This window comes from Erpetoichthys calabaricus, chromosome 9, assembly GCF_900747795.2.
Source record: "Erpetoichthys calabaricus chromosome 9, fErpCal1.3, whole genome shotgun sequence".
NCBI classification, from domain to species: domain Eukaryota; kingdom Metazoa; phylum Chordata; class Cladistia; order Polypteriformes; family Polypteridae; genus Erpetoichthys; species Erpetoichthys calabaricus.
Genome location: NC_041402.2, coordinates 91999508 through 92019471, shown reverse-complemented (window position 1 = coordinate 92019471; position 19964 = coordinate 91999508). Strand labels below are relative to the sequence as shown.

The 19964-nt window shown below is 34.7% G+C and overlaps 1 protein-coding gene across 1 annotated transcript in view; it reads left to right on the top strand.

Annotated features, from left to right (window-relative positions):
* Positions 1-19964, top strand: part of LOC114642557 (uncharacterized) — a 469497-nt gene that overhangs the window by 62061 nt on the left and 387472 nt on the right. Inside the window, exons 13-16 of the mRNA XM_051932215.1 lie at positions 436-528; positions 2248-2268; positions 5888-5920; positions 16321-16395. Coding sequence (XP_051788175.1) covers positions 436-528; positions 2248-2268; positions 5888-5920; positions 16321-16395 — 222 coding nt within the window. The remainder of the gene's footprint in view (positions 1-435; positions 529-2247; positions 2269-5887; positions 5921-16320; positions 16396-19964) is intronic.

Sequence of the window (19964 nt, the reverse complement as noted above, 5' to 3'; positions counted from 1 at the left end):
AATTTTACATTATTTTCTTGGCTATAAATTGATCTGTTGTATTTGTAATATTCAGTGGCTTCCAGCCTTGTATCTTAGGCTTCTGATGCAGGTTCTGGCTTAAAGTCCTGTGACTCCATATTAAAGAAAGTTCAGAAATAAATTGTGAAATAAATTAATGATGAAGGCTGAAGCTTACACAAAATTATATTTCTATTTATATTCTTATTAGAAATGACTTATTGCATGTACTAATCATTGTCTATTATGTAGGAAAAGTTCATGTAATATATGTACGGTAGTTTATTAATAATTCTCACAAAGATGTGATGTTTTAAACTGAAAATCAACTAATCAGATCTACATTACTATTACAGTATTTACAGCACCACATTTAATAATAATGTAAAATAGTGCAATTAAATAAATTAAAAATAATTAATATTTTTACTATAGGTTTTCCAAGGAGATGTTCGAAGAAATGTTTAATAATAATTTGTACTACTTTGCTGATCTCTGTTACATTGCTGACACTTATCATTTTTATCAGTAAGTATTGTATTTTATAATATAGCATATATATCATCACATACTAAGAAAATAAAATGTATTTGTTTAGCGTTATTTGCAAACATTTACACATGTAAAGATACAGGCAACTGGTTGCCTTAACTTAGATTTAAATATCACCAGAGAAGAATACACACCAAATTCCACAGATGTTAATGTAGAGTAGAATCTGATCCAGCTGGATTTATAAGAAGACAAATTTTATTTTTAATAAGTGTTTGGTCTTTACAATATCATTTAGCAGATCAATGACTTATCATTTGATATTGGGATATGTATTGTGTAATTTTTCCAGTATTACAAATAACAAGATTTGAAATAAACTTTTGTGAAATACTGGTATTTGTAGTAGATACCTCACACAGTAATAATTTGTGCTGTGAAAGAATAAACTTGACTGAAAATAGAAACCAATATTTTACAAAATTCTTACAACAGTACACTGCAGTGTGATATTAAGTGTTGTGATTTTATGGTTGTGTTATGTTCCAGTATTTGGGGGTAAACATCATCTCACATTAGGCATCTCGGTCATCGGGATAGTATTGGTGCCATATGGATGGAGGGATCCTACTTCAATTCCTTGGTCCAACACATTCAGAGTTGATTTTGCCCATTATGCCTGTGTACACATGGGTTTATATCAAGTATAGAAGGTTAGCTCCTGTGGTTGTAAGGTTAGGGATGGACTATGACTCTATGAGGGACACATCTGGTTCTTTAATTATATGAACTTATCACCTACATGTACATACTGTGTAAGGGTGTGTAGTAGGAATAAGAACAACAGCATTGTTTGGTGTAAAGAAATATGGAAATGTTTTAGATAACAGGTAACAATGAAATTTCCCCTTACAATCAAAAAAGTGTCAATTAACCTATATAAATAACTTGAAATCTACTGAAAGATTTACTAAAATAGATTATGGTGGACATCCAGAACAGTATTTTTACAGTGTTAATATATACAATTATTATTGTACGTTTGGCTGATGTCTTTACACAAAGTGACTAACAGTATCAGGTGTGATAAGAAAGAGTCAAAGACATTATAAAGATTTGGGGCAGCCACCCATATATAGTTTTTCCTGGCTGAAAAAGTTGATTTAAAGTAGCATGAATCCAGAACAAAACTGATTTCATGGAGACAAGATGACGGTTTTAACTGATCAAATGGAAAATTATGTCATCGTCACCAGAACCGAAAGTGATGTCTTCATGACCGGAAGTGATTTCATTGTCAGTGCCAGAACTGGAAGCGACGTTTTCTTGATTGGATGTGAAGTTATTGTCAGCGCCGGAACCAAGTAGGATTTCCCAAGAATGGTCGGCAAGAGAACAAGGGAGACAGTCAGCATACTCCGCCAACCCCTGGTCTGTTGTATAATTACCATTTTGTAGGCCCTTTAGCTGTTTCCCATCCGCATGTGTGTGACAGGATATATTACAATTGTTGGTTTTACTTTTTTAAATTTTCAGAATTTGAGTCCAGGCAAGCTAGGTGATGTGCTCAAGTTCTCAAAGTGAATAAAAAGCAGGGACTGAACATTCATCTTTGTGGTTAATGCCCAACACTCCACTCACAATGCCACACTGCCTCCACAATTTATCATAATAATAATAATAATTTATATGCTGTGTCTTTTAGTTATCTTATTTATTCCTGACTTATTTTTTTTGCTTTGGTCTTTTTCACAGGTCAACAAAGCAAGAATCCAAGTAAGTTGTCATATCAAACAGTAAGTTTTCGATGAAGATTAGAATAGAACATATCTCATAGAATTTTTCATGCTAAGACTTTTTCAATCTTATGTAAAAATTAAATTAGAGCAGAGGTGGGGAACATTTTTCCTATGAAGGGCCATTTCATTTTTTTATAACATCCTTCAAGGGTCATAATAATTTGCTGAACACATGTCACACAAAAGAGATAGCTGGAACTGCTTCTCTTTGGTGAGGTGATTGATGTCAGATGGTAGTGATGATGATGCTACTTATAGCTGTTTTTCTAAGTTTTGGTCAGTTGGTCTTGAGCGGAAGTCTTTGCAAGAGTCAGTTTTGAAAAGAACTGCTCACAGGAGAAGATGTCCCAAACAGAGATGCAAATTTCAGAGCATCTCTTCAGAATGGAAAAATCCTCAGGACGTATATACAGTTTATATAACTCCAGCAGAGGGAGGATGTTGTACTAAGCTTAGAGCTTGTCATTGCTTTGCAGCTCAATGATTTCATGTTGCTTGTTGTCAGGTACATCAGCTGGTTCCACATTAAATGGCTTAACAAATATGTTCAGTTCCTTTTGCTTATTTTTAATGTCCTGAAACCTCTCACCTGAAGGATTTTGGCACACTCACCAGCATATTCAGACGTCACAAAAGGCTTTTGTTCTTGCAGAGTAGGGAAATGCACAGTGTTACCCTTTTACAGTTGCACTTGCCACAGCTTTATTTTTGCTTCAAATTATTTCATATTTTAAAACAGAGAGCTGAGAAGCTGTTTGGGACCTTGACGCTCAGCTCTGAGAGGTACTTTGTAATGTCCACCATGAAGGCCAAATCACATAGCCACTTTCTATCACTGAGTTCCATGGTAGGCTTTCTCCATGAACTCTTTTACTTCTTCCCTCAGTTTATAGAACTATGTGAGCATATCTGCACGACTCAGCCATTGCATCTCACAATTAGAGACTTGATCGCCATACTACAACTCAAACTCACTATGTAGCTCCTTGAACTGAACTGTTTAGACCTCTGCTTTTAATGAAATTTATGATGGAAATGACAGTTGTCATTACACAGTTGAGCTTCAAGGAATGTGCACACAGGCTTTCTTGATGTATGATACAGTGGCATATGACTAAATCACTTGGATTGAGACTGAGACACCTCATTTCTTTTTTAACCAATGCTGCCAGTCCCTTTTGCAGGCCAACCATGGCAGGGATTCCATCTGTGGCAAGGCCATTGAATTTTTCAAATGGTAGTTCAAATTTACTAATAGCTAAAACAACTTGTTCAAACAAATCCTCATCTTTAGTAGTGCCATTCATGGCTTGCAAAGACAGCAATTCCTCCCTTGTATCAAACTCAGCACTAATCCCTTGCACAAAAATGACTAATTGGGCAGTATTTGTTATATCCGTTGTTTCATCACAGGCCAGAGATAAAAATTGGAAATTACTTGCAGTGTCCTTCAGTGAATTTTCAATTCGCTTTGCTATGGTTCTTCAAGAAAAACTGACAATTTGGCACAATCTTACTTTGTGCTAGTACCTATGCAGCAGCAACAAGGCACTCCTTCACAAATTTTACTTCTGAATGAGGTTTCAGCTTCTTAGCAATTAGCTCGCTTATCACAAAACTTGCCTGAATGACAGTGTCCATGTCAGAAAGTGGTCTTGTGAAGTGGCTTGTTGGGCATCCAAACTCCGCTAAGAGTTATCCAGCAGCATGTCTGAGTGATTTGAAAATAGTCATTCATGTTATTAATGTTGGTTTTCTTTGGCACTGCCACAATAATGGCTGCCTTAAGGCATGTAGTGACCATTTCCAACGTCAAGGAGAGATTAAAAATATTTGTAAATACCTCAGCAAGCTGCACAGCACAGTTTCTAAGCACCCATCCTGAAATTCCGTCTGGTCCAACAACTTTATGTGGATTGACCCTCTGCAGCGTGCGCCGTACATCATACATGCTCAGTCTGAAGTGGGGAGACTTGGCATCCTCTGTAGTTATAATCTTTCCATGTGTAGTAGGGTTACTAGATTCAAAGTGAGCAAAAAATGTGTTGCGATCATTGGCCAATGTAACATCACTTTGGGAATGACAGGCTGTCTTTGTTGGCAGTAATAGCTCTAATGCTTTTCCACATGACCCAGCATCCATGCTGTAAAAATGATCTTCCACATGTTTCCTGTTTATTCATATGTAATTTTACCAGTGCATCAAAGACTCCCTAAAGTGACACAGCACAAATTATTGTGCCCTGTGATGGATGGACTCTCAGTTCATTTCAAACCAGTTCAAACCAGGTTTTGTACAATTTATTTTGCACTTTACTGATTATATAGTCTCAGAAGACTTGGATATGTTTACAACTATAATGGAACACATTACATATAAGCACATGAATACATTAAACAGACAATAAAACAGTAATTTTAATCAGATACATAAAAAATAAAATATAACCACAATATAAAGTTCATTGACACTATAACTGAGAAATCCAAAAATTCAAGTCAGCATCACTGTGTATCCAGCAGGGGACATTAGCTCCCTTGTTGGAATAAGTTCTTTTGTAATTGAGGCGTGTTACATAACCTGAAACTGTATAGATATAATATAAAAAGGCGATATCCCTCCCTTTGTGATACTGCAGTAAGAAATCACATAGGAGAAATAACTTAGTTTTCTTTAATGACGGTTTGCACTGCATAACAGACGAAGAAAGCCATGGCAAGAACCTTCGGGAGTGGGGGCCTAGGATGCGTAGAGTCTGTCATTTTTGTCACTGCGTTGGAAGGATTTTTCGGATGATGTTAACTCCCATCCATCCGTCGGCTTCAAAGGACTTGGCTGTTTTCCAAGGCTTTCATACTGTTTTCTCCATGTGCAGGCCCTTAGGTGAATAATACAATTCTAAACAAGATAACAAAGATACAATGCTGACAAACAAAAGTAGTATACAGTGGTTGTCAGTCTGACTGCACGTTCCCCCAGCTGTCTTTATCTGTCCTTTCTTATGCCTTGCCTAGTAGTTCTGAATGATGAGCTCCTGTACTAATTCTGGCTCTGTATCAGCTGTGCATGTGAGTAGAATGAAAAGTAGATTTATAAATATACTTGTACAGAAGACAGTGACATATTAAACTTACATTCTGATTACATACTGCCAGAGAAAAAGGCTTCTGGGGGTCCATGGTTAGTTATAACAAACAAAGTTACAATTCTGATGACCTAGGCCAACTAGTTGTTCTCCTTCTCCTTCACATTCCACAATATCATAATTACACACTAAGAAATCCAATGAGAAACAAACTGAATTCTGTTATTGCTGACTCCAAAGTCTCCTCAAATCTGTTTTCACTTTTTCATGGGAAGAAGTAGCACCAAGTGTGACTGTAGTACACTGAGAACCTCTTAGGCTTTTTGAAATACGCTTTGGCTCCCTGCTGTCTTGAATTAGATTAAGTGAAATTAGGAAATAAATAAATGAAATAAAAATGTGCTTCTGGAAGTTCTTTTCTCATTATTAATATTTTGAAAAATTTTAAGCGTGTGCTATATTCATTTTCTTATCAAATTGTAAGTATTCTATTTGTGGTTTATTTTAAAGCTTCCCCTGGTGAAGATGGAAACACAATATATTGTGAGTATTTGTTTATGTTGTGTTCAGTTTAAATATTTAGTTTTATTCATGATGTATACATCTGTTTTAGTGTTAGGTTTTTGATACACCTTTTTAGGCACACTCGTATATAATGCATATTGCACCTGTTGTGATAGACCATGTTTGCCTGTCTGTCCGTCGTTCCAAAATGAAACAACTTGTCCTGTAGTGTACCAGTTTTGTTGAAATATGGCACATTTATTCTTGACATAATTCAATTTTCATTGAGATATCTTGCACAAATTGCATTGTACAAAGTTTTGAAATTTCAAAATCATTGAAAAGCATAGAAAAATGTGCAAAGTCATCTATCTTAAAACAGAGAAACATTCTATGTGACTTAAACTACAAATTACTTTACTGTTTCAATTTTACATTTGTCAAAGCTGAATAGCTTTGTAAGTCCCCTTTCATGACAATTACTGCAGTCAGATATGCTCAGGCACTGAAGGAAATAATTACAAACATTTTATTTATTCAGATTATGTCAATTAGCACTTTCAAATTCTTACTGTATATGGTTTGGGGTTTGTGTGTGTGTGTGTGTGTGTGTGTATGTTTATGTGTGTGTTTGAGTAAGAGTGGACCCTATGATAGACTAAAGTCCTACTCAGGCCTATTTTCAACCTTTTGCCCAGTTCTGGTGGGATTGCCTCTGGTCCCCCCAACCCTGAAATGGATTGAGAAGGTATTAGAATTGACCTACTGACCTTAGTCTGGGCTACAGTGCTTATACAGTCCTCAGACATACTTGAATTTATACCATGTGTACATTTACTAACTATTTTTTCTAGTTAAAAATGGGGGTGACATAATAGTAAATGTTGATGCCTTGATGTCAGAGTGCTGGTATAAAACCTTAGCTCAGACATGGACTCCACACAAATTAATAACCATAAATTACAGTTTTTATTGTTATTCAATATCTGGATATTTTCTGTAATTTTTCTTTATTATTATGTGTATTTCTTTTTGTTACACAGCTATAGTAACAGTAAAACATCCAGGATCAAGTCTTGATGCTCCACCTGCACTTTGTGTGCTAAGCTATTAAACTCTTGAAATAGCTTAAGGGTATTGTTATACTGCGGTGGGCTGGCGCCTTGCCTGGGGTTTGGTTCCTGCCTAGCGCCCTGTGTTGGCTGGGATGGGCTCCAACAGACCCCCGTGACCCTGTAGTTAGGAATAGTGGGTTGGATAATGGATGGATGGATGGTATTGTTATAGCTTCAGCTGAAGTAAGACAGAATACTAATATTGCTTTATATGTAGCATAAGAGTATTTTTCCTCTGTGAAAGAATATCACCATTTTAAACTTGAGTGAATTTAGAAAGAATAAACCATTTTGGGCAAAAGATCACAGCATAAATTAAATATCATACACAAGAGATGATTGATGGGAATTGCTGCTGCTGTTAAAAAGCCAAATTTCACCCGGGGACAAACAAAGATCTATCTATCTATCTATCTATCTATCTATCTATCTATCTATCTATCTATCTATCTATCTATCTATCTATCTGTCTGTCTGTCTGTCTGTCTGTCTGTCTGTCTGTCTGTGAATTAAGCTCTTTACCTCTCTATCTATGGCTTTAACTTTTATTACTTTGGTTTGTGATATAGCTACTCATGATTAACAATGTGACAAAGCAAAACTCTTGGTTAAAAGTTCTGAACAATTAATTATTACTAATAATTGTGGTTTATTTGTTGCTTCAAATCAAATTTTATGAATCAGTTTTAATGTATTACATAAGCTAATGAGTCTTTTTGCTAAAGGAGGAGAACCTTAATAAATGTATATGGTCAAATGAAATTAAAAGCAAAACTTTTGACTTAAAGGGTATTCTCCACTGGGCATTTGTTTTATTTAGACTGGAGATAAAAATTATGTTATTCAAGTTTGGCTTCTATCTTTTACCTACTATAGTGGAGCTACAGTCTAGTTCCCCTTTATCTCGGCTACTCAGTCTTACTCCAAGGACCTTAAGAAAGAGAGAACTCCTTCTCAAATATTTATACACCCCGGCCATTCACAGACTTTGAATGTCATGTGCTTATAGAACTAAACACTATTAACCTATCATCTTGTACTGATCTCATATCTATTACTCATAAAAATCTAAACAATTACAGTGGTAAAGCAAGCAAATATCACAATAAACAGACACATATTTTCTTAAAATAAGGAGCCTTCTCACATATACAGGGTATTCTACGAATTAAACTGTAAATTATGTGGGTCAAGTCTTTCTTCATATTCTGAAAAATATTATAAGAAAGAAAATTTACAATTCTATATTGGCTATACGAATGCCTCTGCTTATATGTGAAGAAACTGATATATTTGTGAAACCTGCAAACCAGATGTGATTGAAACAACCATAAGAGACTTGGCAAATAATGTATTGTAGTGAATATAATCTGTAAACTCTTGACAATTTAAAGGTGAGTTCTGCCATGATAGTGCTACTTAATATGGGAAAGGAAAATAAGCTGCTGAATGGTAACTGGTCTGGCATATACAGTAGACACATCAGTCAGTATACTAAGCTGGGCTGTTGCTGAACAAGGGTGCATTTTGTCATTTCAGTTTCGTTTAGTGATTTTAAATTATTAACCTTAGTTCAATAAAGATGTCCTAATTATAGAAATTTATCATGGACTTGGCACTACCCTTTCTAACGGTTTAAAATGCTTCCATTTATGTTTATGATTAGGATGAGCACAAATAATTAAATAATGTTCTTTGTCTTACAAGGTTAGTTGTTTAAAAATGTTATCTACTCTATATCCAATAACGGATGTCATGACTGTTGTTTCTTTTGCAGTGCCTCATGTTACGAATGTACTGAAGATTCTTCAGGTGTTAGTGGTATTAGACATTTTATACAACACCAAGGTTGACGTTTTGTGGTTATGCCTAATAAAAGGATATCTTTGTAACTATAAATGCAGTAATATAATTAAATCTTTGTGTAATCTATATATATAAAAATGGAATGGGTGGGTCGTCGGGTGGGCCTTTTTTTCATTCCGTCGTTTTTTCGACGTTTTGAAAATGTAGAATGATTATTTGATTTTTTTGTTTTTATTTGATCGTGTCTATGTAGCCGCCGTCGTAATAAAGTATCGCTAAAATCGTCATTTATCGTAATTTATTTTTGACGTATAACGTCGCCGTCGTCGAGGTCAGTGATACCAGTGCAAAAAATCTGCTTACGGTTGAAAGACACGCCCTACTCACTGGACAGTTAAAAACACCAATCAAACTAACGATGACATCAAGTATTACCCAATCAAAAGTAGGAAAGGAGGCATCTTCATAAAATGCGTGTGGGATGATTTGCACGAGACGCTGCTTTAAAAAAAAAAATGATAAAAAAAATACGGGATAAATCCCGTCCAGTATTGATTCAAAACGGGACGCGCAATTTCATTCTCAAACGCGGCACGATTCCGTATTTTAAAGGACGGGTGGCAACCCTACAGTGCCAGGTAACCACCCATACAATCACATTGTGATTCAGACTAGGAATGCAATGAATGTAATTACCCGGATCTACATACAAGGCGAAAGTCTTGCAACATTCAAAGATGATGGTTTGGGATAAGTACACCATACAACATAAAAGAGCTTATGAAGCCTTGAACCGAAAAAAGCAACATCTCAGAGATCGTAAAAAAAAAAATAGGAGCTAATGTCGTTTTACTCGCTGTAGATTTTAGTCAAACATTACCAGTTATTTCACGAGGGAGACCAGCACATCAACTCAACGCGTGTTTAAAATCCATGCTTCTCCCACGCTCGGTTATATGTCGCGTGTTCTCGGGTAGGTGCACCAAAAAATGTATACATTTAAGCATGTAATGGGCAAACAAAAAATGAGGTATACCCGAAGGCACAGCAGTAGTACTTAATGTAACTTTACTTCTTAAATGTTAATGTTTTACTGTTTAATAATTTATACGCTTCTTATATGTTGTTCAAATTCTTTTATCAAAATACCACTGACAGCGCAATGCACGATAACATCGAGTGAATACACCATACGCATCCGCCCACGGCTGCCCTGCTGTGCGCAGATAGGACTTGATTGTACAATAAAATAAAATAAAGATAAAAAGACTAAAACAATCATCACCCATAAAGCGGATAGTAGACGTGACGTACTATATGTGTACCACATTTCAAGTGTATAGGTGCAACGGTTTGCGAGCTACAGGTCATTTAAAATCCTGGACAGACACAAATTGCCACGGTAGCAAATTACAGAAGAACATTTTACTGTTTAATAATTTATATTTATATGAAATGTGCTTCTTATATATTACTTCATATTCTCATATGATAATGATGTTAATGTTTATATTGATTTCTGTGTTATTAAAACTGCATGTATGTGTGTATATGTATATATATATATATATATATATATATATATATATATATATATATATATATATATATATATACTACCAAAATACCCGCGCTTCGCAGCGGAGAAGTAGTGTGTTAAAGAGGTTATGAAAAAAAAAGGAAACATTTTAAAAATAACGTAACATGATTGTCAATGAAAGCCCGTTTCACTCAGTAAGTCTTATGTGTGTGTTTATGTATGTGTGTGTATATATATGTACATGTGTATATGTAGATATGTATATATATATGTATATGTATATAAATGTTTATGTGTGTGTATATTATATATATAATATATATATATATATATATATATATATATAAAAGACAGCAACAGTTATAACAATGACAACACAATTACATTGACAATCATGTTACGTTATTTTTAAAATGTTTCCTTTTTTTTTCATAACCTCTTTAACACACTACTTCTCCGCTGCGAAACGCGGGTATTTTGCTATATATATATATATATATATATATATATATACGAGCTGTATATACCCGGCGTTGCCCGGGGCAGAAGTAACATAATCGGTCAAACACTTACATATATACCAAAGTAAACCTAATCGGTCAAACAGTTACATATATAAAAAAACCGAACCTAATCGGACAAACAGCTTCATATATACAGAAGCGAACCTAATCAGACAAACAGCTAATCTATATACATAAGCAAACCTAATTGGTCAAACAGTTACATAAATACAAAAGCAAACCTAATCGATCAAACAGCTTCATATATACAGAAGCGAACGTAATTGGTCAAACAGTTATGCATGTGCAGAATGATTTTACAAACATTATGCGTGTTAACAATCATTAAAAAGAAAAGATTGAGGAACTGTTCTTCTATATGTGATGAAGCCACTAATAAGACAGATTTTTTTCAGGACCCAGCTGTTTCATAACTAAACTACTGCCACCCCAAAGTAATGCCTAATAGTGGTTTTTGGGGTAGCTGTGGAATAAAAAGGGTGTTTTTTAGTCAGTAAGAATCTGACACTACCCTTCAGTACGGGCTGAAGGGTGCCTATGTAAGGTTTTACATCCTTCCCGTATGGAAAAAAAAACATACTAAACTTTTTTTTCATCATTACAGATAATCTCAGTCAAATCGAAGTACGCATTCTCAATTTATTTTTATCTAATTTTTACTTTTTCACAAAGCCATCCCATGCCAATTTGTATGAATAAACTTTTGCTAGAGAGTTAGCAAAAGTTTATTCATGCACATATTTTAATACGGATAATCTATCTGTAATCAAGGTTCTCATTTTCATTCTAATTTAAAATAATAATAGATACTGATTTTTTTCTTCTGTTTTAGAAAAACCAATCTATGCCACCTACGTCTTCGTCAAGTCAGCTTCATCCAGCTTCATCACATATAGAAGAAGAGTTCCTCAATCTTTTCTTTTTAATGATTGTTAACACGCATAATCTTTGTAAAATTATTCTGCACATGCATAACTGTTTGACCAATTAGGTTCGCTTCTGTATATATGAAGCTGTTTCATCGATTAGGTTTGCTTTTGTATTTATGTAACTGTTTGACCAATTAGGTTTGCTTATGTATATAGATTAGCTGTTTGTCCGATTAGGTTCGCTTCTGTATATATGAAGCTGTTTATCCGATTAGGTTCGCTTTTTTTATATATGTAACTGTTTGACCGATTAGGTTTACTTTGGTATATATGTAAGTGTTTGACCGATTAGGTTACTTCTGCCCCGGGCAACGCCGGGTATATACAGCTCGTGATTACTAAATCTGGTAATGTCTAGGGCTCAGTGGGTGAAAGTAATTAAGGACAAGCCACTATATTTTTGGGATTCATGGGAACTAAATTAAAAAGTAAAAAAATAACTTTCTCAACAACTACTTTTGAAAGCTAATAAGCATGCAACAATCCACCAGCCTGTTTTAGCAGTTTCTGACTTTTTATTTAGAATGAGAGAGAATCCAAGAAGGGCTTGCAAATGTTTGCAAGATATTTTGGTCAGGAGTTGGCAGCTTGGAGTTACTTTACCAAACACAGAGGCCAAGTTGCTTTCTTTAAGGTTGTGAAGGTGTGACAGGAGGCCATATCTATGCTGGCAGAATGAATACATATGTGCAATTATAGTTGGTTTAAATTAAAACAAAATAATTCATGAAGACCCATAAAAATGGAAAATATTCCTTAAATTAAATCATACATTTTTTCATTAAGTGTTCTTGAGTTTATAAATTACATCACGATGATTAAAACATGGTTCAGTCAAGAAAAAAAATCAATGCCCATAAATGTTTAAAGTTAGGTTACATTCAGTCGTATTCAGAACTCAACACTCATCCTCTCTCCAGTTTACACAGCAATGTCGATAAACAACCCAAAATCCAATATATTTAAACATCAAAAGAATGTAAAGCAGAGGTGAAGGCCTTTCTGGTTTGTTTATATTAAAACAGTATTAATGAATTCTTGTCAAATTCTTACATTTTGCACTGGAATTTAAAGTAAATTTGTTTATAGTTTTATGTTGTGTAAGACATTACTTTCCCATTGTGTTATGGCTGGGGTGGTTAGGATTCTTTCAGTTGAGTAAGAAAACTTGTAGCACAAGCAATATTGTTTAATATCACACACATTTTCAATCATTTGCTTTCTTTCTGCACTGTTTGTTTCCTTATTGATAGTCTTTTTATTATTATTAATTTTGACATTATTTTATTTTCCTCATCATGTCTTCATTTTGTTTGCTTATTTTTAAGGTGGTGAGACATTTCACAGAAAGTCCAGGCTTTTGGATTACAAATAGACCACAAAAAAAAAAAAATTAATGACCATTTAGTTAGAGACATGTTTTCTAGATATTGCTATAACCTCTCAACTTTAACCTTTTTACATTCAGTGTTGGTTGTGTTTCTTGGTTTCTGACTCCCACTTTGTTAACTGATTATTCATCTGCATTATCTCTAAAAGGCTGCTGTATGTCTTTTTGTCTGTTTGCCTGTTAATATTTGTCCTTCTGCTCTTGTCATTTATCTACTTGACTACAATAAATTTATATATTTTCACTGCCTAAATGTATTCAATATGGTGTTATTTAAAATAATGGTATTAATCTGATAAATAAGTATTTATCCCCAAAATTGTCTGAGTGTGGGGCATTCCCCAAATATATAACTTATTGAGACCACTCATTCTTAGATTCCTGTTATTGATAGATTTTACAAAAATGCGCACATTATACAGTTTTAACCTAAATTAAACCAAGCTTTGCTCAGACTGAAGAAGAGTTTATGTTGTAAATGATAGATTTCCATTCCTTACCTGAGCCTGTAATTCAATGGTTCTTTCCCCATCACTGCTTAAGATCATCAAAGGGTGAGCACCTTGAAATTATTTGATAGACCCGTGAAATACTACCAATTGATTTGTCACTTCTCTCTTTTATTTATTTAAGTATACATAAATGAGAAAAATTAGTCAAGTTCCTTTTTACAAAGATTTTAAAATATAGCTTGTTCTGTTAGATTTCCTCCTCTGCCTCATTTATTTCTTTACCTGGACCTCTCTGCCCCCCCTCCTGACTTTTATCCAGCAGAGGGTACTCTGTCTGGACATCATCTGTGCACAACTAATTTTAACCTCTAGCTGGAAATCACTTTTTTTAATCTAGTCTAACTCAAACTTTTGGCAGCTCGGAACAATGGGCCATCTGAGTCCAAAATAGGGACGTGGTAAGCTGCTGTGCTTCAGGCAAGGAGCGGGTTGGCTAGGAGTCCACTTTAATTCTTCACTTTTCTAATGAATCTGTCAGCTTTTGGGCTTGCTGTGTTTCTCGAGCCTCTTTCGCGAGTCTAAACAAACATCGGTAACTTTCTTCTATTTAGGCACTCCTTTTACAGGGTGATTTTGGTAGGGTTCTGTTGTTGGTTAGTTGTTGTTTACTGTCACTGCTATCTTTCCTGTGATTGTAAATTGTTGTTTTCTCTAATTTAATTTAATTTAAATATCTGATCTCAACAAATGAACATGTAGTATATTACTGTCATTATATATTTGAAGCATAGTTGTTAAAAGGATGCCCATATGGTACATTTTCAGTCTAGACAGATATTGGATACCTAATGACTTCCATGAATTAAATGCTGTGTAAATTAAAGAAGATTGGAATATGTAGTTGTTGTGCACCAGACCAGTGGAGAATGATATTTCTGCCTTAAAGCGACTCTTTACTTTGGTTCCATATTTTAAGTTAATGGTGTATCAGATTTTACAACATTAATGACTATAGCACAGAGCAAAGTACAAAATGAGAAGAGATTTTCTCTCCATTGCTAATCAAGCAGGTGCTGTTTCATTGCCTTCTGATTCTCCCATAGTTTCCAAATACATACATTCATGACCCTGAAATAAAACTGGGCCTGAGGTAGTGCCACCCAAACCTCTACTTTAGATCTTTGCAGAGCTCTCTTTTAAAACTGTGACAATTTTTTGCTTTAAGTTACTTAAATTAAAATAGAATGTGACTTTCTTTTTTTATATTTCATTTTATTAAAATCAATAGGATTTGGTAATATACTGTAATTTATGCAGGGATATTTTAAAAAAGAAATTAGACTTTTGGTGTAATGTCCATTTTAGGATAACCCATCCTTATCCAGATCACTTGATATCCTTTGACAGGGTACTATTCCAGCACTTGGCCCACTCACCCACACATTCACAAAATGGGCCAATTTGAAATCACCTATTAACCTAACTAGCACATTTTTGGGGATGTCAGAGGAAAACATACACAAGCAAATCCCACACAGATTACCTCAATGTGCAGGACTGAAACCCAAGATGCTTGATCTATGAGGCATTAGTGTTACCCCACTGCACTACCATGCCACCCGTGAAAGCACTTTTATTGTCTTTGAATTCATTATTGAAACCTTTAATGTTCTTGCTTACATTATGCACTGAATGATCAAGTCATGTAATTTTAAATGTTTTAAGTAGGGTTTAGTAGTACACATGGACATTTGTATGGAGAGATATTATTAACCTTAACATCCTCATCTGAGATATATTATTAACCTTAGGCCTGTTAGTTTAAGAAAGCAAGAAATGTTACTTGAACGTACTGTAGTAAAGTGATTATCAGAAAGAAACTTTCAAATCCAGTGAAACACTATGAAATAATATACTGTAAAGAAAGAAAAACAACAGATACCAATTCACATAGTTTTACAAGACTATAAAACCACTTTCAAAAATGCCTTCAATTTGAGTTTGAGTGTTTTTAATAACATTTTGCAAAGGCTAATGTGAAACATAGCAATACTTTAAACATTTAGTTAAAATTGTACTCTTTTATTGCTACATGATCACTCCAAACATTACCAGGTAAAATGGCTGTGATAGGATCATGTGGACTTCAGAAACTTTATTAATTATTGTACTACTGTTGCACACATAAATATACTATTTTTTCTTTGCCATTGTCTTTGTTGAGGACCTTTTTCTGGTGAAGGGCAGTTTGAAGGCATATTCTAATGATATACAATGGGTGACTTTGAAGTAAAACTTATCCATAGCTCCCACAATCGATTGTGGTTCACTAGTTCTAGATTGATGTATATTCAAGTTGTATAGCTGACACTTCTTTCACTATGATGACTTTAAAATTGAATTTTGCCTTTGTCTACAGTCAAAAATAGGCTTATATCCTGATTTGTTTTCCTAAAGGAGTCTCATCACACTTAAATCTAATTACAGTATCTACTTTTGATGCAGTACCCTGAATTTATATCCTTTGTACTTGAGCACCTAGCACATTGGATTATCCTTTGAGATTCTAAAAACAGTCTAAAATCAAATACTGTTAAACAAATGTAAATAAATAATTATAAACCAAAACTGAAATATAAAAAAATGTCATAAAACCTATTTGGAATTAATTAATTTGTTTTAGCTCCAGGAAACCAAATGACCGGCTCAGAACTGAACAATCATGCCGGGGACTTTGCAGCACATCCGACAACTACTGGTAACTATTTGTCTTACTTGTATCATTTTTGGAGTAACTAGTAATCCTTATAACTTATTAAAAAGTAAAATAATTAAAGGAACCCATTATAATTAATTCAATTTTTTTCTTATAATTTAATTTCTTATAATGTCAAAACTTGAATGAAAACAGGAATGCAACAAAATAGTAGAAAGTGCATTATTAGCTACATTAAATGATAAAAATATTGCTTTAAAATTCATGTGTAATAAACATAAATAAGTCAAAAAAGGAAGAAAATTTAGAATTTTAGTAAGTTATTGTGCTGTTAAAAAATATAATTTACAAAATATTACTGTAATTCTTTTCAATAATTATAACACACATATAACCCAGTTCATACATAACATTGGCAATTTTCTGTTTAATTAATATACTATTATAATGGTGCATTATTTTTAAAAACTTAAAATTCAAGTTTCCTTCATTCCTTTAACCCGATAAAGTCTGAATAGTCTCTGGACCCTATTCCTCATTTTTGTCTATATTTTGTTACTATTTCTAAGTAATTGGTATCATATATACACATAAATTGTCTGGAAATATCAGGTGAGTTACTAAACTCTGTTTACAAAAATATTAGAGGCTCTCTGAGTCCACTCTCACTCCTTACAAAAGGTGCGAAATAGTTTGATCCAACACTGCATTAGATTGGTCTCCATTTATGCTAAATTAGCAGAGTGACTGATTATGCTGGAGTGCTGCTTTGATTTCAGAAAGTAACACATCATGTCCTTCCCCAGGAAGGGTAAAATCTGGATTTCAAAATATCAAAAGAAAGAAAACAAAATGAGGGAAAAGAGCAGCTGACTCATTTCTTTCAAACGAAAGTTGAGTATAGCTAACACAAGGGAAATATGTTTTTAGTTTGTATAGTTTAAGTGTCTGTGGTGGGTTGGCACCCTGCCCGGGATTGGTTCCTTCCTTGTGCCCTGTGTTGGCTGGGATTGGCTCCAGCAGACCCCCGTGACCCTGTGTTCGGATTCAGTGGGTTGGAAAATGGATGGATGGATAGTTTAAGTGTCAGTTTCTACAGTCATTTATCATTTCTTTGTAGATCAGACATGAGAATTTTCTGACTTTTGCTGGATTTCTTTTTTCTTTCATTTCCATTGAAATCTGAGGGTGTGGGGTAGAGCTGCCATAAACGGTTGTTACAAAACCTTGTGGTAATGGTGGCATGGCTATAATGTTCTTAGAAAATTTCACCCAACTTGTTATTTTTTTTCAGCTTTACAATTTTCAAATTATTTTTCCTTTTGATGTGTATACTTTTGAACTGCTGCATCTTTAAATTTGGATATTTAATACAATTTGTATAGTATTTAATATATAATTGTATCTTGCATTTAATATATTGCATAGGCTGGCACTTTTATCATATGAAAAAGATTGGGAACCCCTCTCAGCCTGCATAATAATTTACTCTACTTTCAACAAGAAAGATAACAGTGGTATGTCTTTCATTTCCTAGGAACATCGGAGTACTGGGGTGTTTTCCGAAAAAAGATTTTTAGTGAAGCAGTATTTAGTTATACGAAATTAAATCAAATGTGAAAAACTGGCTGTGCATAAATGTGGGTCCCCTTGTAATTTTGCTGATTTGAATGCATATAACTGCTCAATACTGATTACTTGCAACACCAAATTGGTTGGATTAGCTTGTTAAGCCTTGAACTTCATAGACAGGTGTGTCCAATCATGAGAAAAGGTATTTAAGGTGGTCAGTTGCAAGTTGTGCTTCCCTTTGACTCTCCTCTGAAGAGTGACAGCATGGGATCCTCAAAGCAACTCTCAAAAGATTATATTAATAAGTTTTATTTATGTAGCGCCTTTCATACACTCAAGGACACTTTACAATTTAATACACACATTAACAAGACAGTAGAAATTACATACACGAAAAAGAATAATACTCATTGAAAAGATGTGTTTTTAACAGAAGTATGAAATTAATAATAGATGTTTCCTCGCGAAAGCTAAGAGGGAGAGAATTCCAAATTTTAGGGGCTATCACTCTGAAAGCTCTGCCACCCATAGTTATTAACCTCTATTGTAGGTACAGTGAGTAACTTAACGTCCGATGATCGTAATGCACGGGCAGGAGTGTAAGGAAGCAGCAGCTCCTTGTAATAATAATAATGAGGGGCTAACCCATGAAGGGCTTTAAAGGTGAGAAAGATAATTTTATATTTGATTCTTGAAGAAACTGGTAACCAATATAAATCATAGAGGACAGGAGTGATGTGAGCAGATTTTTTAGTGTGTGTAAGTAAACAAGCAGCAGAATTCTGAACATATTGTAATCTATTGACATATTTAGTTGGGAGGCCATAAAACAAAGCATTGCAATAGTCCAGATGGGTAGTGATGAAAGCGTGAATGAGTAATAATAATTCTTTGCATTTATATAGTGCTTTTCTCACTACTCAAAGCACTTAGCAATTGAAGGTTAAGGGTCTTGCTCAAGGGCCCAACAGAGCAGAGTCCCTATTGGCATTTATGGGATTCGAACCGGCAACCTTCCCATTGTCAGTGCAGATCCCTAGCCTCAGAGCCACCACTCTGCCAGTATCTCACACTCAGTATACCACTCTCAGTATCTTTCACACTGAGGAAAGAATACAGATGAGCAATGTTGCGAAAATGAAAAAGGCTGTCTGTACTATTGAGCTAATGTGTGATTAAAAAGTAAGAAGCTGATCAAAGATGACACCCAAATTACGGACTGATGCTGAGGGTTGAACCAGGATCCCATTAATGTCAATTTCTAGCCCACTAACGATAGAGAGGACAGATTTGGTACCAACTAATTAGATTTCTGTTTCATCAGGATTGAGTTGTAAAAAATTATCTGTCATCCAATGATTCATTTCCCGAATGCAGTTAGTCAGTGCAACAGGTGAAGATGTTGCAGTTGCATCAACACTTACATAAAGTTGTGTGTCATTGGCATAGCTGTGGAAGCTCAGACCATACCGATGAATAATCTCACCTAATGAGAGCATATAGATGTTGAAGAGGACTGGACCGAGAACTGACCCTTGAGGGATACCTTGTGTGAATGAAGTAGTGGCAGATTTGTATCCCTAATGAAGATGTAATACTGGCGATCACTGAGGTATGATGTGAACCAAGAAAGAGCGGCACCAGAGATACCAATAGCTGAAAGTTGGGACAGTAAAATGTTATGGTTAACTGTATCAAACGCTGTGCTCAAGTCAAGAAGAACTAGAATAGCAGCCATCCCAGAATCTGCGGTTATAAGTAAGTCATTGGCTACCTTAAGTAAAGCAGTTTCATTGCTATGTAGGGCTCTGAATCCAGCTTGAAAAGGCTCAAGCAGGTTATGCAAATTTAAATAATCATTGAGTTGAGCAGCAACAACCTTTTCTAAGATCATAAATGGAAGATAAGAAATTGGGTGATAAAATTTTAGCTGTAAGGGATTTGAGCCAGATTTTTTTAAAACAGGGGTTAGTGCAGCAGTTTTTAAATCACTTGGAACAACACAGATGCGGAAACTACAGTTGATAAAGTGAGAAATG